Source organism: Bombina bombina, chromosome 5 (genome assembly GCF_027579735.1).
Source record: "Bombina bombina isolate aBomBom1 chromosome 5, aBomBom1.pri, whole genome shotgun sequence".
In the NCBI taxonomy this organism is placed as follows: domain Eukaryota; kingdom Metazoa; phylum Chordata; class Amphibia; order Anura; family Bombinatoridae; genus Bombina; species Bombina bombina.
In genome coordinates this window covers 329,982,855-330,009,804 of record NC_069503.1, presented here as the reverse complement: position 1 = coordinate 330,009,804, position 26,950 = coordinate 329,982,855, and the positions used below count along the sequence as shown (strand labels likewise).

General features: G+C 39.0%; 1 protein-coding gene across 1 annotated transcript in view; it reads right to left on the bottom strand.

Annotated features, from left to right (window-relative positions):
- AHR (aryl hydrocarbon receptor) overlaps window positions 1-26,950 on the bottom strand; it is a 370,224-nt gene that overhangs the window by 62,854 nt on the left and 280,420 nt on the right. The window contains exon 5 of the mRNA XM_053714124.1: window positions 4,918-5,041. Within this exon, the coding sequence (XP_053570099.1) occupies window positions 4,918-5,041 (124 nt within the window). The remainder of the gene's footprint in view (window positions 1-4,917; window positions 5,042-26,950) is intronic.

The window sequence follows — 26,950 nt, the reverse complement described above, 5'->3', positions numbered from 1 at the left end:
ACTGATAACCCAGGAGATGATACCTACTGCTGTTACCCCTGTGAGTGAAAAGGAGTCTGAGCTACAAACAGCACTCAGGTACTTGAGGGATGCTGATCCCAACCTAAGATTGAAATTGATCCTCAAGTTTCAAGAAGCAGCTGAGAGAAAGAGGGAGGCTGCAGCGAGAGAAAGAAAAGAAGAGTGAGAGGCTGCAGGAAGAGAAAGAGAGAGTGAAAGAGAGAGAGATGAAAAGGATGCTCAACGGAGACATGAGCTGGAGGTTATGCAGAGGAACAGAACCAGCCTGTCTCCCCAAACCGGTGAACACGGGGAAACAGCAACAGAGAAGCCCCGCGTGGAGTATTTTACAATGTTGGAAAGAGATACTGACTTGGATGTTTTTCTGAGGGGCTTTGAGAAGGTATGCAAGCAGTATCAGCTGCCCCCAGAGCAATGGGTTCGCTATTTAGCTCCTCATCTGAAGGGTAAAGCACTGGATGTATTTGCTTCACTTCCAGTGGAGGATGACCAGGACTATGAGGCCATAAAAACAGCCTTATTAAAAAGTTTTAACCTCACTCCGGAATTCTACAGGAAAATTTTTTGGAGTCTTCACCAAAGTGCAGATGACAGCTGCACAGAATATGTTGCACAGCTAAGGTCTGCTTTTAAAGGAGACAAAAAATGTTATAGAGATGCAACACTCATCTACTCTAATGCCAATTCCCAGAAAGTGCAATTGGTTTAACTTCTAAAAACCAAGTTAAAAATTAGACAAAAAGGAAGAGTGTCTGGGATGGCGCTCAAACAAATGGGGAGCTAAGAGTCAAACTAGGTAATGTGCAAGGCTCTGATATTGACCATATGTGTGTGTGTACTAGTGGCGTTATAAAAAGGTCAAAAGCAATAAACTAATCCGATGTAAAAATAGCAGGAAATGGAAAAGAGTAAATTTAAGTATGAATAATGTTTATTACATACAATTAAAAATATATAGTGATGCCGGCATCTAAAAACAAACACAATAAGTTTAAAATTATGATCAAGTGATCTCTTCTAAAACAAATGACAGAAATAAAGATACATGAAAATTCTTAAAAACCTGTTATGTCCTATTAGTATCGCAACATTGTCCAGCAAGTGGTTATTTGTGCAAACTTGTAACCAAAAAATTCCGGATAGCTTGCGTCCTCCTTTCCTTAGTGTTAGGGATAAGTGCAGCGTTCTCTGCAAGCGGTAGGAGAAAAGCGCTGTACACAAACAGTTCCAGGCTGCAGTGCAAAGGTGTTCCGGTGTGAAAGGTGCTCTGATGTGAGTGACTCTTTAACAATCCCACAAAGTATGGTGTAGGTCTGCTTTTAAGCAATGGACTGGGGGCCTAAAAGTCCTCACTCATGAGGCTTTGGAGGATTTGATGATCTTGGAGAAGTTCATGCAAACGCGAATTCCTGATGCCAGAGAATGGATTCTGCACAGGAAGCCCAAAACAGTGGCAGAGGCTGCAGATCTGGCTAATGATTACGCCAACAAGAGAACACCTGAAACAAGGCAGGCAGCTATCCAAGCTGTGTCTCCTAAGTGGAAAAGAGCAAACAAGGTAGCAGAGAGACCATCTCATCTACACCCTACAGCCAGAGGGGCAGGGGCCACACTGGGACAGGAGGATACCCGCCGGTGTTTCACTTGTAACCAGATGGGGCATCTGAGTTTCACCTGCCCAGAAAAGAAGAAGCCTGAGGGTGGGAATGTGGCTGGGGAACCAGTATCTGTTTTGTTTGTGGGTGGGTTCCCAAGGCAAAAGCGGAGAGATAACCTACAGAGGGTATCTGTGGGTGACCAGGTGTTAACAGGACTCAGGGATAGTGGAGCTTCGGTTACCTTGGTGCATCCTGAAATGGTAAAGCCGGAGAACATTATATCAGGGAGGACTGTGTCCATTCAAGGAATTGGGGGGAGTTTGCCCCGCAGTGCCTGTGGCACGAGTGTACCTTGATTGGGGTGTGGGAAAAGGTTTGCGGGAGGTGGAGATTTCTGTGGATATCCCTGTTGATGTTTTGCTGGGCGATGATTTGGGCCGGATGCTTTGTCAGTACGCCCCAGAAGACAACACCTGCAACCTGGAAGGGCCAGTAGAGGGCCCTGCTACAACTGAGGTACTGTGTGAAACTTTGGGGGACACAGAGGGGAGGCTGGGGATGGACACATCGCTAGCTGCACCAGAGCTGGAGGTATCCCACCAAAGAATGAAGAATGATTCCCTTGAACATGATTGCTGGGAGGGGGGGGGCTGAGGGTTAATGCAGCTCTGCCTTTGTGTACACCAGTAATGTCTTGTTCTGATGAAGAGGAATGTATTGAAAATGTTTGTGACAATGTTGCTTCTATTGAACCTGGGCACTGGGAGGGAGAGCCTAGGGAGGGATGTATTGAAAATGTTTTTAACTATGTTGCTTCTATTGAACCTGGGTGCTGGGAGGGAGAGCCTAGGGTTAATGATGATTTACCTGAACCTGTACCAGTACTGTATTGTGCCAGTGAAAAGGGTTATACTGCCATTGATTATGACAATGGGATGTCTGATGTAGTGTGTGGGAATGTGAGAGCGCAGCAGGGCAGACTGAGTGTGTATACCCTTCTGTGCAAGAACCAGCATTGCATATGCAAGGAGGAGTGAATGGCATGGCTGGTGTAGGGGCCAGAGTACATCCTGCCCTGTTACAGAGAGTAAAACAGGATGGGACCCTGGGTGTGTCTGTGGACCTCCCCTACAGGAATGGCAGATGTGAAGAAGAGGGGGAGGGAGATGTAGCTGCAGTGACTAATGAACCTGCTACTCCTACAGAGCATACTGGGGTAGGTGTGAACAGTGGAGTATCTGACCTAAGCATAGCACCCTGAGGGGGTGCTAGATCCCTTTATGAGTGAGAGCGAATGTGTGATATCCTGCAAGGAAATGTCCTCCACAAGAGAAATTGTGTCAGCTGATGCCAATTGTTACAGGCGGCAAATGAATGCTGAGAGTGTGCAGAAAGGGCAGATCTGGTCTTATGAACGAGAAAGACTAGGATTTAGGTTGACATAGGTGATCAGTGTGGGCTGACCCCCTATTTCCACCATTTTAAAAGGGGAGGTGTATGCAAGAGAGAGACTTTTTAGGCAGAACTGCCCTGTGGACCAAACCACTAACATCAGGACCGGCATTCTCCACATATCTAAAGGAACTTGGTAATAAGTTAGATATTGTGTAATTCTTTTCATGTCCCATTTTCTTTTTAAAGAACTGTAGCTTTGCAATGGTATGTTATTTTGAATGTCTTTATAATTTTGCACTGTGTAACCTGTATTGATATTTTTGTTATTAAACACATAGAAAATCTCATTCTGTCTTTTGGGCTCTAATATCCAAATTCACACTCCTGTTAAGACAAGGTTAAAGGCACGTTGCCTAATTGTTAAATAGTGTGAGTTTTTAGGGGTTCCCCACCAAAACTCCCCTTTAATTTAAAAGTTTTGGTGGTGGCAGCAGGGAAATTGTTAATTAGAGCAGTGTGGACAAGATTTGGGGGCTAATGTGGTATCCCTTTTAAGGTCCTTTTGAAGAGTTGCGAGGATAAGGGAACCAGAGCTGTGTGCCATTAACCCCTTCATGCCCACACCCCTCTATTGTGACGCTGAGGTTTGATTTGTCACACTCCTCCTTGTAGTTTCTTTGGCTACTCATGGTTGTAGCTACAGTTGTTTTTTGACTACCACAGAAGTACTGGGAAATTTCTATCATCTTCAATTACAGTGCAGACCTTGTAGTATAAGTGTTCAAGACAATCAAGAAACAGGAAAGAATCACTGAATCTGTAGACTATTATACCCAAGAATAATCTACTAGAAAAACCTGTTCATTGAATGCCACAAAACTGCTTCATATATTAGTAATGGTGTAAACCATTTCACTGTATGTGATTCGTGAACAGACCACAGTTTAAGAGAGATAAGCTGAATGTTCAGATGGCTCCCATCACTAAATTCCTCTCCAGACTTACAGCACTATGGTCTAGCCTGATAGGCTTCAACCATGTTCACACTACCAATCCAGATTTCCCTTTATCTAGATAGGGGAAGATTTCAATTATTTTAAATTATTTTATGAACTTTGCTATAAGAGGAGAAAATTAAATTAACATAGGCTATTTTCAATTTATACATCACAATTCACCCTACCGGCCACACTGTACCACAGTCTCCTTGTTTTTATACAAAAGATTTTAATGTAATTCAACAGGAACTCATGTGTGCCTTAGTGTGACAGGCAGTATATGTGGTAGGGAAAGACACAAATAGGTTATATTTAGGGGCTTCACCTAGTTGTGCAACAAATGTAAAATCTTTCAGAAGGTGAAATGGATGATACCCAATGGGTCCGATATTTTGACTATATTATTAAAGGGACATGAAACCCAATTTTTTTCTTTCATGATTCATATAGAGCATGTGATTTTAAACAACTTTCCAATTTATTTCTTTTATCTAATTTGTTTGTTCTCTTGGTAGCCTTTGCTGAAAAGGATACCTAGATAGGCTCAGGAGCTGCTGATTGGTGGTTTCACGTATATATGCCTCATTTTATTGGCTTATGCGTTACCTAGCTCCCAGTAATGCACTGCTGCTCTTCAATAAAGGATACCAAGAGAATCAAATTTGATAAATTAAGTAACTTGGAAAGTGGTTTAAAATTGTATGTAATTGTATTTTATTTGTATTGTAAATGTTGGGTTTCATGCCCCTTTAACTTATTGACCACTCAAAATCAACTAAAGCCACTAATAGTGCATAATAGTGCAACATAAGTACATAATAAACTCCTTTTCAAGGTATAGTATTTTTATTGCTACCACATTTTGGCAAACATTATTCAACTAAACTACAATCTATTCAGTTTACCTTGGGCTCTTTGTGAAAGATCTGATGATTGTACAGGATCCAATGCCCAGTGAAGCTGCTGCTGAAATTCAGGTCGATCTTCTGTATGTATAAGCTCATACACACTTTGGTGAATTACATCAGACTATGATACAAAAGAAAATGGAAACTATTAGAACTGCTACAATGTCATACCGCCGGTGTGCATGACTGATAAGTTATCTTCTAATGACATTTGAAAGATGACCTACTGCATATATATTCATAGGCTCTAGCATAGTTTAGATTTGGCAAAGCCAAATGGTGGATAAAATGAACAGTGATATAAAACTGGAGGACTAGGTAAATAAATAAAATTAATAATATTTGGTAATAATAAATAAAATTTAATATTACCAAACCCTAATGCCAAGTACAGACTCAATGGTACATTACTGACTGTAACTAAAGAGGAAAAGGTCTTGGGACTTATTATTTCAATTAAGATAATTTAAAAATTGGTAAACAAAACAAACAAAAATGCAGCAGTGCAGCCAGTACTTGGTTGCATTAGGAGAGGTATTAGCAGCAGAAATAGCAAAGTTCTTCTGCCACTTTACAAATCACACTAGTTAGGGGTCATCTTGAATATTGTGTACACTTCAGGGGATTATACCTCCAGGATATAAACTAGAAACTGTCCAAAGGAGGACTACTAAAATAGTACATATAGTTTAAATTACAAAACTATGTACTGTATAGTTTAGAGGAGAGAATGAAAGAGGTGACATGATAGAAAACCTCAAATATATGAATGGACCTAATGAAGTGGAAGCCTAAAGCATTTTCCACAAACAATAAATAAATATGAAAACAAGGGGTCAGTTAGAGGGTAGCAGGTTCAGTAGAAATATGAGGAAGCAGTTTTTTTTTTACAGAAAGGGTGGTTGATTCATGGAATAAATTTCAAACAGTACTGATAAACACAAGGGTCAGGCAGACAAGGTTCTCAGTCTAGAACCGTGTCTGCCCAGCCTCGCAGCAAGCGGGCAGCAGTGTGCTGTCCACAGTTAACTTTGCACAATTCGCTGATTGTGCAATGCCGCCCCCTGCTTGCGTGTGGTCAATAGCGTGCAAGTGGGGGCTGTCAATCATCTCGATCTGATTGGATTGAGAAGCTTGCAATCCGCCAGCTGAAGTGTCATGGATAGGTTAAGTATTATGCTGCCTGCTGTTAACATTGCACAATTCGATCGGATTGAGATGAATGAAATACGCGATCTAAAGTGTCATGGATAGGTTAAATAGCAGCGGCCTTATGCCCACTGCTACTAAACTATCATTTCAGGCTCACTCTGTGCAAGATTGTTAAATGGAGCACAATGACTTAAAAGAACTCAAAAATGCCTAGCACATGTATAAGGTTATCCTAATGAATAAGTAATCTTGTACTGCAGAATTAATATGGGTAGAATAGATGGGTATTTTGGTTTTATCTGCCATCAGATTCTATATATAACATGAATCCACTTGTATAACATACAAATTATACGAAAAATTACTAAAAGACTAAGTATTTGCTTACCAACTAATTGATATGGGGTCTAATTATTATTGACTAACAGTTATATTATTTTTGGCCATTTAAAAACACACATGTAGGTAAAATACACATTCAAAACTAGTGATCAATTACAGTAATGCTCTTAGCTATGAAAGCTAATTTCAGAAAATCTGCCAGGTTTTCAAATCCTTGTACTTGATCTATAATAAACATCTGCTAATTCACCAAAGGGAGTAGTAAAAAGAACAGACTATTAGTGCTTACATACAGATAGATAGTGCAATGTGCCACCTCCATTTCAGTCTGATGAAGCTACAAGAATACTTGTTTTATTTGCCTGAAATGATGCCTTCCATCACCCATCACTTCCTTGCTGTATTATATATTCTTTCCAGAGCTCAGCTTAGTTTCTTCCATGAACAACTGCCTATTACTGCACGTCAATGAGAAACACTAAGAGGCCTACTTATCAAGCCGTCAACTTACTTGCATTCAACGACACCAATACGCTCGCCAAACATCGCCACCACGGACCTGAATACGCTCTCCATATTTAACAAAAAAGCTGTCAAAAAGCTGCGCACCAAGTACGGGGCGATGAGCAGCGGACTGTTGTTAACTAACAGTCATCTATCTCGCTGCTATTCGGCTTTTTCCTAGCTTTATTTGTATACTGTCACTAAACACTGCCACTATACTAAAATGTTTAACCCCATCCCGCCTCAACTAAAGTTTCCCGCCGCTCCCGGAGCCCACCGCAACTAAATAAAGCTATTAACCCCCATCCCGCTGCTCCTGGAGTCCACCGAAACTCTAATAAACTTATTAACCCCTATTCCGCCGCTCCCGGACCCCCCACAACTAACTAAATGTATTAACCCCTAAACCTCTGGCCTCCCACATCACTAGCACTTACTAAACCTATTAACCCCTAAACCGCCAGACCCCCACATTGCCATAAACTAAATTAACCTATTAACCCCTAAACCTAACAACCCGCTAACTTTATATTAAATATTAACTAATCCCTATCTTATAATAAATTTAAACTTAACTTTAGATGTAAATTAAACTATATTAAGCTAATAATTAACCTACCCTAACTGTTATACTAAAACTACATTAAACTATATTAAACTATTAATCTACCCTAACTATTAGACTACAATTACATTAAACTACACTAAACTAATAATTAATCTACCCTGACTGTTATACTAAAATTACAGTAAACTACAAATTAAATTAAATATATTACATATTTAAAACCTAACCCTACTCAAATAATTGAAATCTACAATAAAAAATTACAAAGTTACAAAAAACTAAAAAGTAAGTTACAAAAAATAGCAAACACTGTTACAAAAAAACAAACAAACACTAAGTTACACAAAATAAAAAATAAATTATCAAATATTTAAACTAATTACACCTAATCTAATAGCCCTATCAAAATAAAAAAGCCCCCCCCAAAATAAAAAAACCCTAGCCTACAATAAACTACCAATGGCCCTTAAAAGGGCCTTTTGTGGGGCATTGCCCCAAAGAAATCAGCTCTTTTACCTGTAATAAAAAAATACAAACACCCCCCAACAGTAAAACCCACCACCCACACAACCAACCCCCCCCAAATAAAAACCTAATCTAAAAAACCTAAACTCCCCATTGCCCTGAAAAAGGCATTTGTATGGGCATTGCCCTTAAAAGGGCATTTAACTCTTTTTCAAAAGCCCAAACCCTAATCTAAAATTAAAACCCACCCAATAAACCCTTAAAAAAGCCTAACACTAACCCCCGAAGATCCGACATCCATCCTCAACGAAGCGGCAGAAGTCCTCATCGAAGCCGGCAGAAGTCTTCATCCAAGCGGGCCGAAGTCCTCCTAGAAGCCGGCAGAAGTGATCCTCCAGATGGGCAGAAGTCTTCATCCAGACGGCATCTTCTATCTTCATCCATCCTGCGCGGAGCAGCTCCATCTTCAAGACATCCGGCGCGGAGCATCCTCTTCTTTCGACGTCTTCTTCAACAATGAATATTCCTTTAAATGACGTCATCCAAGATGACGTCCCTTAGATTCCGATTGCCTGATAGAATTCTATCAGCCAATCAGAATTAAGGTAGAAAAAATCCTATTGGCTTTTGCAATCAGCCAATAGGATTGAGCTTTCATCATATTGGCTGATCCAATCAGCCAATAGGATTGAGCTTGCATTCTATTGGCTGAATGGAATAGCTAATAGAATGTTAGCTCCAATCCTTGTTGAAGAAGACGTAGAAAGAAGACGATGCTCCACGCCGGATGTCTTGAAGATGGGGCCGCTCCGCACTGGATGAATGAAGATAGAAGATGCCGTCTGGATGAAGACTACTGCCCGTCTGGAGGACCACTTCTGCCGGCTTCGAGCAGGACTTCGTCCCACTTGGATAAAGATTTCTACCGCTTCGTTGAGGATGGATGTCGGCTCTTCAGAAAACTAAGTGGATCTTCGGTGGTTAGTGATAGGCTTTTTTTAAGGGTTTATTGGGTGGGTTTTAATTTTAGATTAGGGTTTGGGCTTTTGAAAAAGAGATAAATGCCCTTTTAAGGGCAATGCCCATCCAAATGCCCTTTTCAAGGCAATGGGGAGCTTAGGTTTTTTAGATTAGGTTTTTATTTGGGGGGTGGTTGTGTGGGTGGTACGTTTTACTGTTGGGGGGGTATTTGTATTTTTATTTACAGGTAAAAGAGCCGATATCTTTGGGGCAATGCCCCGCAAAAGGCCCTTTTAAGGGCCATTGGTAGTTCATTGTAGGCTAGGGTTTTTTTATTTTGGGGGGGGCATTTTTATTTTCATAGGGCTCTTAGATTAGGTGTAATTAGTTTAAATATTTGATAATTTATTTTTTATTTTGTGTAACTTAGTGTTTATTTTTTTTGTAACTTAGTGTTTGTTATTTTTTTGTAACTTTGTATTTTTTAATTGTAGATTTAAATTATTTGAGTAGGGTTAGGTTTTTAACTATGTAATTTAGTTAATTTAATTTGTAGTTTAATGTAATTTTAGTCTAATAGTTAGGGTAATTAATAGTTTAATATAGTTTAATGTAATTTTAATATAATATTTAGGGTAGGTTAATTAATAGTTTAAGTTAAATCTAAAGGTAAGTTTAAATTTATTATAAGATAGGGATGTTGTAATTTTAATGTAAAGTTATGGGGTTGTTAGGTTTAGGGGTTAATAGGTTAATTCAGTTTATGGCGATCTGGGGGGCTGGCGATTTAGGGGTTAATAGGTTTAGTAAGTGCTAGTGATGTGGGAGGCCAGGGGTTTAGGGGTTAATACATTTATTTAGTTGCGGCGGGATAGGGGTTAATAAGTATAATGTAGGTGTCGGCAGTGTCAGTGCGGCAGATTAGGGGTTAATAAGTATAATGTAGGTGGCAGCGATGTTGGGCAGCAGATTAGGGGTGTTTAGACTCGGGGTACATGTTAGGTTGTAAACATAATTTTTATTCTCCCATAGTAATCAACTGGATATCGGGCAGCAGCGAACATAAGCTTTCGCTGCTTTCAGACTCCCATTGATTCCTATAGCATTCGCCGCTTCCAGGGCAGCGGACTGAAAAGCAGGTACGCTGGGCCGGAATAGTGGCGAGCGTACCTGTTAGATATTTGTTAACTAGCAAAAGTAGTCAGATAGTGCCGAATTTGCATTCCGAACATCTGTAATGATGTAAGCATCGATCTGTGTCGGACTGAGACCGGCGGATCGTATGTTACGTCACAAATTTCAACTTTTGCCGGTCTGTAGGCTTTGATAACTAAGGGGAATCGGGCTCTCTACAATAAGGCTGCGGAATTCCAGCGTATTTGCGGTTGACGGCTTGAAGTAGGCCTGCATGCCTCCTCTGCACAGTACAAGCTGATATTGTATTGCTGAATCTGCTCATGTGAACCTCTCAAGTGCCTGTTCTTAATTTAACATCTACCTCTCCCTTTAAGTTCAGTTGGGTTGTACACAAAAATATTAAACATTTCAGAAATAACAATCATGAGAGGGGTTAAGGAATAGACATGTATTAATATATTGTTAAAAAAGCGCATTGTTTTAGAAACGTATAATGCTCAGATAGACATGTAAATTTAAAATGGTATACATCTTGTAACAGCAAGTTACCAAAGAAATATACAGTAAGGAAGACACAAGAAATACCATACATCTGGTATAATATTTGAATGTTACACTCTTAGAGAAGATAGGGGATCTGAGGAAAAATTATAGAAATAAAATGAGTACTCATTCAATTTTGAACAGTTTGGGTTAATTGGTGAATGCCCATTTGATGGACGAGCTATTTGTGTATGTATAGAAATATAGCAATGAGAAGTTAGAATCTGTCACAAGTAGATTACATTCATTACCAGAAGGACTGGTAAAACAGAAACATGTCATTTAAACATCCCATAGGTGCCTGCAATATTGCATAAGCATGTTGCCATAGCAGCACACTAATAAGGGCACAAACAATACCAGCAGTATTAATTGTGGTGCACTGAATGTTTAGAATGTCTACATGATTGTTTGGAAAGATTGCCGTTTTACACGTCCAATAGGATAAAATGTATGCTGGTGACAAGGGTATTAAGTACATTAGTGCTCTATAAGGAAAGAGCAGGCATTGAAAAGGAAATGTTTTACTTCAATATATCACACAGACACAACATATCCTCTCTAAAATGTAGTAAAGTATTTTATATCTAATGAGGTGCCAGTATTATCTAGTAATTTGGTAAAATGTGAATAAATATTTGTGGTATGAATCCAGATAGAGCAAGTTGAAGGGTAAAACTAAGTAGGATCTTAGGAGTGTGCATGTTATGACCACAGTATATGCAAACAATGCTGCAAGATTGCTAAAACACATGCACACCTCTGAGCTCTTCCACGAAACACAGCAAAAAACAGCGCTTCTGGATATACAAATGAACAGCACTTCTGGATATACAAATGAATGAAGACGCGTGCAGAGTTATTTGCTGCTAACTTTAAACGGAGACTGCAGAAGTCCCAATTAGGAAAAGGACATGTAAATTTACAACATAAAGCAACACAGCATTCTGGACTCAAATATATTTTTAGAGCCACATAAAAAGAGTGCGCACACAGTACTACTCACAGGATAAAAGGTTAAAAAAGGGTTGTAAAACACCACTGGTCACAGGATGATTGATCTGATGCAGCAGAATCGGCCTCTTTATAAGTAAATGTGCAAAAACACAGCTTTTGAACAAGGAGCCGGAACACCACTGGGAACTTGATACAGAGGCCCATATAAACCAATGCACCATATAAACCAACCAATACACCATATAAACCAATACACCATATAAACCAATACACCAGATAAACCAACCAATACACCATATAAACCAATACACCATATAAACCAATGCACCATATAAACCAACCAATACACCATATAAACCAATACACCATATAAACCAATACACCAGATAAACCAATACACCAGATAAACCAACCAATACACCATATAAACCAATACACCAGATAAACCAATACACCATATAAACCAACCAATACACCAGATAAACCAATACACCAGATAAACCAATACACCAGATAAACCAATACACCAGATAAACCAATACACCATATAAACCAATACACCAGATAAACTAATACACCAGATAAACAAATACACCAGATAAACCAATACACCAGATAAACCAATAAACCAGATAAACAAATACACCAGATAAACAAATACACCAGATAAACAAATACACCAGATAAACCAATACACCAGATAAACAAAAACACCTTTGCAACAACATTTATATAATTGCTATACATAGTTACACTGCTGCAACAGAATGCTACAGACACTCTATGGCAGCAAAGTTTACAACAATGTATAACTGCTATATTGTTGCAAACGCTGCTGCTAAATGGCTAAGGACACGTGTGCACTCTCCTGAGCTCACCTAGGATTACTCTTTAACAAATGATACCAAGAGAACTAAGCAAAAGTGCTAATAAAAGTAAATTGGAAAATTGTTTAAAACTGCATGCTTTTTCTGTATCATTATAATTATCATCATAATTAATTTTTAAATTACTGTCCCTTTAAATGTTAAAATGGAACTAATTAGAAAAAAAAAATATATCCGCATATAGATTTTTAAGAAAAACAAAATTTATGCTTACCTGATAAATATCTTTCTTTCTTGACACGATGAGGCCTATTTATCAAGCTCCGAACGGAGCTCGAGGGCCTGTGTTTCTGGCGAGTCTGAAGACTTGCCAGAAACGCAAGTTATGGAGCAGCAGTCTAAAGACCGCTGCTCCATAACCTGCCCGCCTGCTCTGATCAGGTGGACAGAGATCGCCGCAATTCAACCCGATTGAGTAAGATCGGGTTGATTGACACACCCCTGCTGGCGGCCGATTGGCCACGAGTCTGCAGGGGCGGCGTTGCACCAGCAGCGCTGGTGCAATGCTAAATACGGAGAGCATATTGCTCTCTGCATTCAGCGATGTCTGTCGGACCTGATCTTCCCTGTCGGATCAGGTCCGACAGACATTTAATAAATACAGGTGGCCCTCGTTTTACAACGGTTCAATTTACACCGTTTCAGAATAACAACCTTTTTTTCCAGTCATGTGACTGCTACTGAAAAGCATTGAGAAGCAGTGCATTTATTAAAATAGCCAGTAGGTGGAGTTTTCCACTTGTGTTGCAGCAAAGCCAAGCAAGCTGAAATTAATCAATTTAACCAGACCTGAGCTATCGAGCAGATTTCAAAGGAACAAGATCTTCCTGTGTATAAATCCGTCCAGATTGAAATGCATAGAAGGAACTGTTTGCAGAAAAATGCAAGTGAAGTCTGTATTGTGTGATTATTTTATTAGGTTTATAATGCTGTTTAGAAAATGTTTTTGTTCATTTAACTTAGTTTAATTATATATTCTGTGTTGTGTGATTATTTTATTAGGTTTATAATGCTGTTTAGCATTTAAAGTCTTCATTTCAAAGCTTTAACAATAATGTATTAAGTGTTACTTATGACAATTTTGAGAGGGGCCTGGAACCAAACTCCCTCACTTCCCATTGACTTACATTATAAACTGGGTTTCAATTTACAACTATTTCGATTTACAACCATTCCTTCTGGAACCTAATCCCGGCGTAAACTGAGGGCTACCTGTAGACCTCGATGAGTCCACGGATCATCTAATTACAATTGGGAATATCACTCCTGCCCAGCAGGAGGCGGCAAAGAGCACGACAGCAAAGCTGTTAAATATCACCTCACTTCCCTCCAACCTCAGTCATTCGACCGAAGTAAAGGAGAGAAAGGAAGCAACAAGGTCCAGAGGTGTCTGAAGTTTATAACATACCAACAACCTGTCTAAAGACCAGGGCGGGCCGTGGACTCATCGTGTCAAGAAAAAAAATAATTTATCAAGTATAAATTTTGTTTTCTTTCTAATGACACAATGAGTCCACGGATCATCTAATTACTATTGGGAATCCATACCCAAGCTAAAGTACACAGATGATAAGGAAGGGACAAGACAGGGAACCTAAATGGAAGGCACCACTGCTTGAAGAACCTTTCTCCCAAAAGCGGCCTCAGCCGAGGCAAAAGTGTCAAATTTGTAGAATTTTGAAAAAGTGTGAGGAGAGGACCAAGTTGCAGCCTTGCAAATCTGTTCCACAGAAGCTTAATTTTTGAATGCCCAGGAAGAGGAAACAGCCCTGGTAGAATGAGCCATAACTCTCTCAGGAGGCTGCTGTCCAGCAGTTTCATAGGCAAAGCGAATAATACTCTTTAGCCACAAAGAAAGAGAAGTAGCCATAGCTTTCTGTCCCTTACGCTTCCCAGAGAAAACCACAAACAGAGCAGAAGATTGACGGAAATCCTTAGTCACCTGTAAATAGAATTTTAGCGCACGTACCACGTCCAGATTGTGTAGAAGCCGTTCCTTCTGAGAAGAAGGATTAGGACACAAGGAAGGAACAACAATCTCCTGATTAATGTTCTGGTCAGAAACTACTTTAGGGAGAAACCCTAATTTGGTACGTAAAACTACCTTATCCAAGTAAAAAATAAGGTAAGGAGACTCATACTCTAATGCAGAGAGCTCTGACACTCTACGAGCAGATGAAATAGCAACAAGAAACAAAACTTTCCAAGATAACAACTTAATGTCCAAGGAATGCATAGGCTTAAACGGAGCCCCTTGAAGAACCTTAAGAACTAAATTAAGACTCCAGGGAGGAGTAACTGAATTGAACACAGGCCTGATCCCGACCAAGGCCTGACAAAACGATTGCACGTTTTTTGTCCATAGGATCCTTAAAAGCACAACTATCCTTTATGGGGATAGTAGTCCTCTTGGCCAGAGTGGACATTGCCCCTTCCACATTGGGTACTGTTTGGCAAGAATCCTTGATAGAGTCCGCTATGGGAAACATCTTTTTAAATATAGGGGATGGAGAAAAAGGGATACCCGGTCTCTCACATTCCTTTGCAATGATCTCAGTAGCTCGATCTGGTACAGGAAAAACCTCCACCAAGGAAGGTACATCAAAATATTTGTTAAGCTCTACTTAAATGATACCCTATACACTCTAGTTAATATTTATGCCCCTAAGACACATCAGATCCCATTTTTGAGGCAGCATCTGGCGATGTCTACACACGATGGAGAGAGATTATACCTTCTACTCCAAGACACACCACTCTTACTCCCATATTGACTACATGTTCACGGACTCGTGGACCCTAGACAAAGCTCGCTTTGCGAGAATAGTGGTGTGTCCGTGGTCAGAACACGACATGCTGACAATCGGCTTAAACTCACTCCCCCCAGACGGTAGCTCGCGCTTGTGAAGGCTAGCGGACTACCTGATTAAAAACCCTTGGACTCAACAGACGGCGACGGACTTACGAGACTTCTTCAAATGGAATGACACCAAACGACGGACACTAACTTATGGGTGACTATGAAGGCTTTCCTTAGAGATACATTCTTAAAAAGAGCGGCGCAGTTGAGGAAGGATAGGGGTGCCACCTTAGCACAACTTTTTGGAGAACTCAGGCCCTTAGAATTACTGAATAAATTACACACTGACCCTACTCTGGCTGGTCATATCGGACAGCTCCGAGCTGAAATCGCGACCAAGGAGATGGCCCATATGCAGGAATCTTTACTCAAACTTAGGAAACTGTTCTACTATCAGGGAAACAGAGCGGATAGATTTTCTGACTGCTAAACTTAGGGCTAGAACCAAAGCTACACAAATTCAAAAGATATCACACCTTGGCAAAACCCTCCATGCCCCTAGAGATATAGAAGAGGCCTTTATGACCTACTATAGAGACCTATACAATCTGGATACCTGCCCGCATATCCCTAGAGCGAACGTACACATCGTCACAGCCTTTTTCTCATCCCTAAACCTCCCTAGCCTAGATCCAGATGCGGCAGACCACCTCGCAAACCCCATAACCCGCTCTGAAATTAAAGAAGCCATTAGGTCGCTGAAGTTACACAAGGCCCCTGGACCAGATGGGTATACCCCCCTATTTTACAAAACCTTTGCGACTATCCTTATTCCATACCTCCAGCACCTTTTTGCAGAAACCTTTGAAAGTGGCTCCCTACCTCGAGAATTTCCATATCGACTATACAAAAAGAGGCTAAAGACCCGTTAGTGTGCCAGAACTACCAGCCTATATCGCTCATCAACCTAGACATAAAGATTTTCTCCAAGATACTGCCCACTAGATTAGGTCAGCTGCTCCCAGGTATAGTCCATAGAGATCAGGTGGGCTTTGTAATAAATCGTCAGGGCACTGACAGTACACGCCGCATATTGAATGTATTTGCAGAGGCCAGTAGGTCCGAAAGACCCCTTCTCACCCTGTCGTTCGATGCTGAAAAGGAGTTTGACAGGGTGAGATTGGACTACCTCATGGCAGTCCTTGAGGCAGTGGGCCTTCCTGAGGGCTACCGCAGAGCAGTGGGAGCTCTCTACTCTGGTTCGACCACCAGGGTTAGAGGTCTGGGATTCTGTTCCCGACCTTTTGAACTTAGGAATGGCACTCGACAGGGGTGCCCCCTGTCCCCCCTCCTCTTTGTGCTCGCTATTGAGCCATTAGCTGCCACCATCCAGGCACAAAGGGATATCAAGGGAATATATATACATGGGACATATCAGAAGCTCAGCCTATTCGCAGACAACTTGACTGTTTTCCTGACGGACCCAGACCAATCTCTCCCTACTCTCCTTGAGCTTTTTGACCTCTTTGGCGAATTGTCCTATTACAAACTTAATGTTACTAAGACAGAGGCCTATCCATTACATATACTTACGACCCAACTATGTATCCTATAGAATAAATATCAGTTCAAATGGAATTTAAAAGGAATCAGAAACCTAGGTGTCTTCCTCTCACATGATTTAAAAAATGTAATAACAGCTAATTATGACCATCTTCTTCAGAATTTCAAACAGACATTAACACTCCCCAGATACAAAGAAATCTCCTGGATGGGAAGAATATCCGCATTCAAAATTATGCTTCTTCCGAAACTCACTTACCTATATAGATACCAATACAACTCCCCAACACATACTTAGATAGCTTCCAATCAATATTGAACCAATGTGTTTGGTCGAACTCATGCCCGCACATAGCAAGCAAAATATTGCAGGCACCAATAGACAGAGGAGGACTAGGCCTTCCCAACCTCCGAACATAGTACGAGGCTGCTATACTTACGCATATAACAGGTTGGGGTACCAAGAGGGAACTTCCCCGCTGGTATGACATCGAACAAGCTTCCTTGGCCCATAATATCCTGTCGTCAGACCTGATATGGACCCCACAACATTGCAGACTCTTGCCCTCTTCACCTAATCCGGTTATAAAACACTGCCTCTCCATGTGGCACAAATTGCGCCACTCCCCCCAGGGGGCCCCTCATCCCTCCCCTATACACGGCATACAGGGTCTCCTTAAGGGCCTGCCGGACTTGAGTACCATTAGCTGGTCTGCTCTCTCCATTGCAATCATACAAGACATGCATACAGGTGGTACTTGGGCCTCAGGCCCAGAGCTTATCTCACACTATAAGATCCCACGCAAACTGCACTTTGAAGTCACCCGCTTCAGATCCCTAACATATAGTTTGAACTTCTTCAAAACTGAACCACGTGACTTAACAATATGGGAATCTAGATGGAAGATGGGAATACAGAACCACAGACCACTCACAACACATTACCAATATCTACTAAACTGCCCTATCTTACAAAAGACACACAATATATTAGCTTGGGAAAAAGACCTAGATAAAGTATTTAACAGCTTTGCTGTGGTGCTCTTTGTCGCCTCCTGGTGTGCAGGAGTGATATTCCCAATAGTAATGAGATGATCCGTGGACTCATCGTGTCATTAGAAAGAGACATAAAAGTGAACTTGAACTGTACCTCAGTACTAAACCCTTCTGTGTAGTATAATCACACAGTGTGGTATGCAGCTAACTCATACTTGCCCTGTTGGAAGCAAGCTCGGGTGGACAGGTTCCCTGCTTGAGAGCATTTTCTAGCTGTAGCTTAAAGGAACAGTTAAAGTCAAAATTAAACTTTCATGATTAAGATACAGCATGCAATTTTAAACAACTTTCCAATTTACTTTTGTTATCAAATTTGCTTTGTTCTCTTTGTATCTTTTATTGAAGAGTAAAACTAGGTAGGCTCATAAGAGCTAAGGTGTGTGCACGTGTCTTTAGTACTCTATGGCAGCAGTGTTTGGCAACATTATTTAAAGCTTTGTTATACAATGTTGCAAAACACTGCTGCCAGAGTACTAAAGACACAGAGAACAAAGCAAATTTGATAACAGAAGTAAATTGGAAAGTCGTTTAAAATTGCCTGCTCTATTCGAATCATCACAGTTTAATTTTGACTTTACTGTCCCTTTAATAAATGAGGCCCAAGATGTGACTCACAAATTTCATCAAGCCTACCTAAAGTGACACCAAATATAAGATCCCACACAAACTGCACTTTGAAGTCACCCGCTTCAGATCCCTAACATATAGTTGGAACTTCTTCAAAACTGAACCACGTGACTTAACAATATGGGAATCTAGATGGAAGATGGGAATACAGGACCACAGACCACTCACAACACTTTACCAATGTCTACTAAACTGCCCTATCTTACAAAAGACACACAATATATTAGCTTGGGAAAAAGACCTAGATAAAGTATTTGACGCCCAAACATGGATGAAAGCAATAGCCAACACCAGACAGACAATACATAGTATAACGTTTTTCAAATTGTTCTACAAACTTTTAACGAGATGGCACTGGGTCCCCAATAGGGAACGCAAATTTTACCCAGGTACCTCGGATAGATGCTGGAGGGAATGCGGTCAGAGAGGTGATGATGGAATAGATAGGTGTATATCCTGCACAAAAAACAGAGAGGGAAGGGAACAGGGTGTTATCCTCTGGCTCTCCTCAGCGGGTACCCTAGTGGACCCAGCAAATAAGACACATAAGAAGGGAGGTGGAGGGGAGCGCCAAATAAGGCTGAGGAAGGGGATAGGGAGTTGTACAAAAAGTGCAATAAATGAGTGCGATAAATGTGTAAAGGTACTAAAAACCTATAATTTTAATCCACAATAATGTTAAAATATATCAATGAGGTTCTCACAAAACAATAAATAAAAAGCTATTCATGGATCCATGTTACAATAGTAAAAATTACACATAAAAGACTGCACATAAAAAACATATAAAAACGATGGATAAATGATAAAAGAGTGGCCTGCAGTGCCGACCCTAGGTGAAGAATGGATATTGTTAGGCTCAAAGTGCACAGTGAGTGTTCCTGATATTACTAATAGTTCTTGTATGTCCAAACACGTGATAAAAAATTTTGAAAAAAGTTGAGAAAATCCAAAACAATAGTGAAAAAACAGTGTCCTATCCCGTGTCCAATAGATGTGTAGATTGTGGTAAAAAAAAAATGGTGAAAAAAAAAAAAAAAAAAAAGATATGTGGTGATGCAAAAATTCAAATAAGATGGTGAACTGTTCCAAAAGCTTAAAAACTTTAAAAAACTCAAAAACTTTAGAAAGCATAATTGATTGTTGAGTGTCTAACAATCCAAAACCAAAGGTGGTTACGGTGCAATAAAAAAGTGGTTGATTGTAAAAAATACAAAAAATTACAAAAAATTATATATGTGTAAAAACCTGAAAAAAAGAACAAACAATACTATAACATATACAAACTTTTAGGTGCATATATCAGTATTTGGCTTACTGAAATCAGTCGACGCGTTTCGGACTTCTGCTCCTGGCCTTTATCAAGACTGGTGATATGAGCAAGCTTTCAGAATTTATAATGAATGTGGCTGATGTTTGGGCGCCAAAAACGTATAGGCCACGCCCCTTTCCTGTTAAAATGTATTATGGGTATGGGCAAGAGTTTCACTGACTATGTGTCATCAAAAATATGTAACTTACATCTATCGAAATATTCCATCTGTATTCCCTGAGACTTTTAGTAAAACCTTCTTTACAGGACTATTTATAAATAATCTGTAATTTGTTAGTGAACTTTCTTTACTTTACTGGTTTGTATACTTCCTGTTATGTTTCATTTATTTACATCCGGTTTTAGTCTCTTTTCCCTTTTTTCTCAATCTCTTCCGATTCAAAATTACTGATATCAGTGGATTCTTTACTTCTATATTAGGATAAGGTAATCATACCTATGTGATTCCTATTATTTATTCTTAATTGTCTACAAATATTTCACTGACTTTGTTTACTCTGTTGATTTCCGGTTTCGCTATTTCAGCTTCCGGTTTTGCTATTTCTACTTCCGGTTTCGGAGCTTTCAATAAGGGGCAATTGTTTAGGTGCTTTTGTTTACCTCTCTGACTTCTGGTTTCGCTATTTCTAGCGCTTCCGGTTCCATGATTACCTATTTATTATTGCACTAAATGGTGTTGAATCCACCATATAACAATATAAAAATATAAAATACGGATGATTTACCATCTACATTAGTCTACTTATAGACCTTTCAGGCAGTCTTTAATTTTCCTAAACTATCACTTGGAGTAAAGTTTCCGATTTCCTGGCTATATGTATAAATACAATATGACAGTAAAAACATTAAAAACAATAAGGAAATGTTGCCAATTAAAAAAAGACACTTTCCATAAAAACCACACTGATCAAATAAACGGAACTAGCCATAATGTCTATAAATCGAGTAGGTTAAAAACTACAGTTTGATAACACAATATAAAAAAAACCCACAATATAAAAAACCACAATAAAAGTATTTTAAAATGTATTTTAAAAAACACAGTGTGAAAAACCAGTGTGAAAAATATCAGTGTGAAAAATATCATATACACAATGATTTGATAAAACTTGAGGCATCGGATGACATCACTTTGATTAAATGGGAAAGGAAGACGATAAGGAGATATTCAATAAATACAAGTAAAATATAAGTAAAATTTGATTGAATACTGGACTTCTACTAAAGACTTCAGACTGGAAAATAGATTGTCTTGTAAAAATGTATAAGTGTATTGTAAAAATGTATAAGGAGTGTCACAGACAAAGTCAATGTGCTGTAAGGTTATCTTATCAGACAAAATGATAATAATATGTGCAAGAACTGGTATAATTAAAAAGATGCTATAATAGTGTACTCTGAGAATATTCCTCATCCATCACAGATTTTAACTTGGAATATATCTATGTAGTTTCTTACACTCATATTAAGCTTAATCTTTGAGGTGGATGCCTAATGGTCAAATTGAGATATGGTAAAAATTGTAACTTATGTATTATTATAGGCTACTAGATGTGCCTTATTTCGTGAGATTAAATAGATGGGAGAGATCTTCTTTATTATTTAAACCCTTAGGGTAAAGACAGTTTAGGGAAAAAATCCATTTTGATTCTTGTAAAAGTAATTTATGTTCATGGTTCCCTCCTCTCCAGTTTCTTCTCACTATTTCTATTCCACAGAATTTCATATCTCTGATGTTTCCTCCATGTTTTGTGGTAAAGTGTTTGTATAGTGCTGTTTCTATACTCTTTTTCTCTATGCATAGTATGTGCTCTCTCATTCTATCTATCAATTGTCTGGAAGTTTGTCCTATGTACTGTAATTTACATGGACATTCAATGAGGTATATGACATTCTGGTCAGCACATCTTATCAAGTTATTAATCATAAATGTTTCTTTGGTATGTGCAGATGAGAATGAAGTTGTTTTCCAGCCATTTTTGCACGCCTTACAGTTCGGGCATGGAAAAAAGCCTTTTATTCTCTTGTTACATTGATCCACCACAGCACCTATTTTCTGTTTAGGGACACTCGGAGCCAGTCTGTTCTTCAAATTACTTGTCTTTCTGTAAACGAATTTTGGATGTGACATTAGTTTCTCTCCCAAGATGTCATCGTTCTTTAAAAGTGGCCAGTGCTTTCTAAAGATTTTCTCTAAAATATGTTTGTTCTCACAGTATTCTGTGATAAAAGGAACATTAATGATGTCGTCCCGATAATATTGTCTTCTCTTTAGTTTTATATTTTAAGAGGGTTTTTCTGTCAATAGCTTTGACTTCTTCAATTTTTTCTTCTAATAATGTTTCTTTATATCCTCTCTCTATAAATCTCTGTTTTAGCACCTGTGTTTGTTCTTCCCACTTTATTGGATCCGAACAATTCTTTTTTATTCTCAATAGTTGCCCCTTGGGAATATTTTCCTTCCAGGTTTTGTGATGGCAGCTTTCATTATGAATGTAATTGTTACAATCGACCTCCTTAAAGAAGGTTGAAGTTTCAAATTTTCCCTTTCTTGTTTCTATTTTAAGGTCCAGAAAATGTATAGATTGTTTGTTACATTCATAAGTGAATCTCAGGTTCTTTGTGTTCTTATTCATGACTTCGATGGTATAATCTAAGTCTTCTACAGAACCTTTCCAAATAAGGAAAATATCATCAATGTATCTTACATAGAGGACCAGGTCCGCGCTAGCTGGGCAGGATTCCCAAAAAATTTGCTCCCACTGCCCCATATAAAGATTGGCGTAGCTAGGCGCGAACCTGGTCCCCATTGCTGTCCCACACTGTTGATGGTAAAACTTCTTATCATTGTTAAAATAATTGTGGGTTAAAATATAATGTATACTATTTAAAACAAAAGTGCATTGTGCTTCAGGGATACATGGGTCTTTAGAAAGAAAAAACTTTACAGCTTCAATGCCTCCTTCGTGCGGTATACTTGTGTAGAGCGAAACTACATCACAGGTCGCCATGATAAAAGACTCTTCCCATTTGAGATTTTCCAATATTGTCAAAATTTGTGTAGAATCCCTCAAATAGGATGGAAGGTTTATTACCTGTTTTTGAAGGATTTTGTCTACATATTCTGACAGGTTACTTGATATTGACCCAATTCCCGATATAATCGGTCTCCCTGGGGGCTTGGTCACCGACTTATGTATCTTCGGGAGTTGGTAAAACACTGGAGTAATAGGTTATTTCACCATTATATAATTATATTCTTTCTGGTTAAGTATCCCCAGTGCTTTAGCTTTCGAGGTCAAATCTTCCAAATCCTTTGTAAATTTAACTATTGGGTCGCCGAGTAACCTCTTATATGTTTTAGAATCACTTAAAATTCTATTGCACTCTTCCTCATATTTGCACTTATCCATCACCACGATTGCTCTGCCTTTGTCGGAGGGTTTAATAGTTAGATTGTAGTCTTTTTCAAGTCTTCTAATGGTATTCATCTGAGATCTGGATAGATTGTGTTTCACCTTCTTGAGTTTATTCTGACTTAACTCTCTGATGTCATTAAAGACATTTGTCTCAAAGGTTTCAATTGCACACCCTTTACTTCCCACCGGGTAAAAGGTGGATTTCGGTCTCAGATCTGTGTGTAAGAATTGATTGTTATTATTTGGGGCAATATAGTTGCGTTCAATTGGTGATTTGAGGAAATACCGTTTAAGTGTTAGTTTCCTCACAAATTCTTTCGTACTGATAAACGCCTGGAATTTATTCAGGCATTTAGTAGGCGCAAAACTTAGACCATGAGACAAGATGGATTCTTCTTGTGTGGTTAGTTCTCTCGAACTTAAATTGTATATACCATTAGTCACCTTTTGTATGGCCATTGGGTCAGTCTGCGATGTGTGAGGAGCCTCATTTCGTGTGCATTCTTCATGCTGTGACTCTATTGGCTTTATTTTCTTCATTTTTATACCGCTTTTTTTTCCTCTACGGGTCTTCTTTTTTGTTGGGTAGCATTTTCCTGGTCCTCCGAATCTGTGTTTTTCCTCTTTCTCTGTGTTTTTTCTTTTACTCTTGGTGGTAAGGGGTTTCCCCCTAAAAAAGATTACTCTGACGTAGAGGCTGGAATGTTAGTTACTTCTGTAGTGTAGGTCACTTTATCATGTCTTTCTTGTAATTTTGGACCTTTGTTATGTTTCCCTTGTGGTGTTAAATCCTGCATCCTTGATTTGTACTATAATCAGTACTTCTTCGTCGATAATTGTGGCAAAAGTAGCCTCTAGGTTCTCTTTGATCAGAATCTCTTCTCCTGAAGTCAAACACATCATCTCTATCTTCCGGGTGAGGAAACCTTCTGTCCTCTCCGTACCTTGTTTGGAATCTGGGTCTATCAGATTCTCTATCTTCATATTGATGATCATTCACTTGGTATGGTGTATGTGGGTGTCTTTTGTAGTGATACGGTCGGTTATCGGGGTTCCAATAATGATTGAAATTACGTTGATTCTCGTAATTTCGATAATGCCTGTTGTTATTTCTCCTCTGGTAAGTATGGTTACGGCCATATGTATTTTGATGGTAGTTACGTTCATTATATTGCCGAATCGGCCTGTCCCATATTTCACGATTACGGTCTTGAAATTGTGCATTATGCGAGTCCTTCCTTATCTTGTATCGGTTGGACTCTTGGTGTTTAATATAGTTGTTCGATTGTTTCCTACCGTGTCTTACTACATTCCATCCATCTCCTGTTTCTCTGTCCGAGATGCTTACAGTTTTCTGTAGAGTAGTTTCTCCATGTTTTTCACTCTGGGATGATGTGTCTAAATGGACATCTGTGGGGTCAGTTCTTTTAGTGATCTCCAATTCTCTATTTAGTTTTTTCATTTTCTTTGTAATGATGTCTTCCCTTACTTTGGTGACCTTCTTGAACATTGAATTCTTTCTTTCTGTAATCTCTTTTTCTTCTACCTCTGTAACCTCAATATTATTTAGCATTGTTTCGTCATCTTTAATATCTAAGTCTAATTTAGTTAGGAGGGAACTTCTATAATCAATAATGAGTTTAATCAAATTCCTAGATGCCTCCAAGAGTATATTTATCCATTTGTCTACATATAATACAAAGAAAGAAGAAAATCAAGGATGCAGGAAACATAACAAAGGTCCAAAATTACAAGAAAGACATGATAAAGTGACCTACACTACAGAAGTAACTAACATTCCAGCCTCTACGTCAGAGTCATCTTTTTTAGGGGGAAACCCCTTACCACCAAGAGTAAAAGAAAAAAAACAAAGAGAAAGAGGAAAAACACAGATTCGGAGGACCAGGAAAATGCTACCCAACAAAAAAGAAGACCCGTAGAGGAAAAAGAAGCGGTATAAAAATGAAGAAAATAAAGCCAATAGAGTCACAGCATGAAGAATGCACACGAAATGAGGCTCCTCACACATCGCAGACTGACCCAATGGCCATACAAAAGGTGACTAATGGTATATACAATTTAAGTTCGAGAGAACTAACCACACAAGAAGAATCCATCTTGTCTCATGGTCTAAGTTTTGCGCCTACTAAATGCCTGAATAAATTCCAGGCGTTTATCAGTACGAAAGAATTTGTGAGGAAACTAACACTTAAACGGTATTTCCTCAAATTCCCAATTGAACGCAACTATATTGCCCCAAACAATAACAATCAATTCTTACACACAGATCTGAGACCGAAATCCACATTTTACCCGGTGGGAAGTAAAGGGTGTGCGATTGGAACCTTTGAGACAAATGTCTGTAATGACAGAATAAAGTCAGAATAAACTCAAGAAGGTGAAACACAATCTATCCAGATCTCAGATGAATACTATTAGAAGACTTGAAAAAGACTACAATCTAACTATTAAACCCGCCGACAAAGGCGGAGCAATCGTGGTGATGGATAAGTGCAAATATGAGGAAGAGTGCAATAGAATTTTAAGTGATTCTAAAACATATAAGAGGTTACTCAGCGACCCAATAGTTACATTTACAAAGGATTTGGAAGATTTGACCTCGAAAGCTAAAGCACTGGGGATACTTAACCAGAAAGAATATAATTATATAATGGTGAAATACCCTATTACTCCAGTGTTTTACCAACTCCCGAAGATACATAAGTCGGTGACCAAGCCCCCAGGGAGACCGATTATATCAGGAATTGGGTCAATATCAAGTAACCTGTCAGAATATGTAGACAAAATCCTTCAAAAACAGGTAATAAACCTTCCATCCTATTTGAGGGATTCTACACAAATTTTGACAATATTGGAAAATCTCAAATGGGAAGAGTCTTTAATCATGGCGACCTGTGATGTAGTTTCGCTCTACACAAGTATACCGCACGAAGGAGGCATTGAAGCTGTAAAGTTTTTTCTTTCTAAAGACCCATGTATCCCTGAAGCACAATGCACTTTTGTTTTAAATAGTATACATTATATTTTAACCCACAATTATTTTAACAATGATAAGAAGTTTTACCATCAACAGTGTGGGACAGCAATGGGGACCAGGTTCGCGCCTAGCTACGCAAATCTTTATATGGGGCAGTGGGAGCAAATTTTTGGGGAATCCTGCCCAGCTAGCGCGGACCTGGTCCTCTATGTAAGATACATTGATGATATTTTCCTTATTTGGAAAGGTTCTGTAGAAGACTTAGATTATACCATCGAAGTCATGAATAAGAACACAAAGAACCTGAGATTCACTTATGAATGTAACAAACAATCTATACATTTTCTGGACCTTAAAATAGAAACAAGAAAGGGAAAATTTGAAACTTCGACCTTCTTTAAGGAGGTCGATTGTAACAATTACATTCATAATGAAAGCTGCCATCACAAAACCTGGAAGGAAAATATTCCCAAGGGGCAACTATTGAGAATAAAAAAGAATTGTTCGGATCCAATAAAGTGGGAAGAACAAACACAGGTGCTAAAACAGAGATTTATAGAGAGAGGATATAAAGAAACATTATTAGAAGAAAAAATTGAAGAAGTCAAAGCTATTGACAGAAAAACCCTCTTAAAATATAAAACTAAAGAGAAGACAATATTATCGGACGACATCATTAATGTTCCTTTTATCACAGAATACTGTGAGAACAAACATAT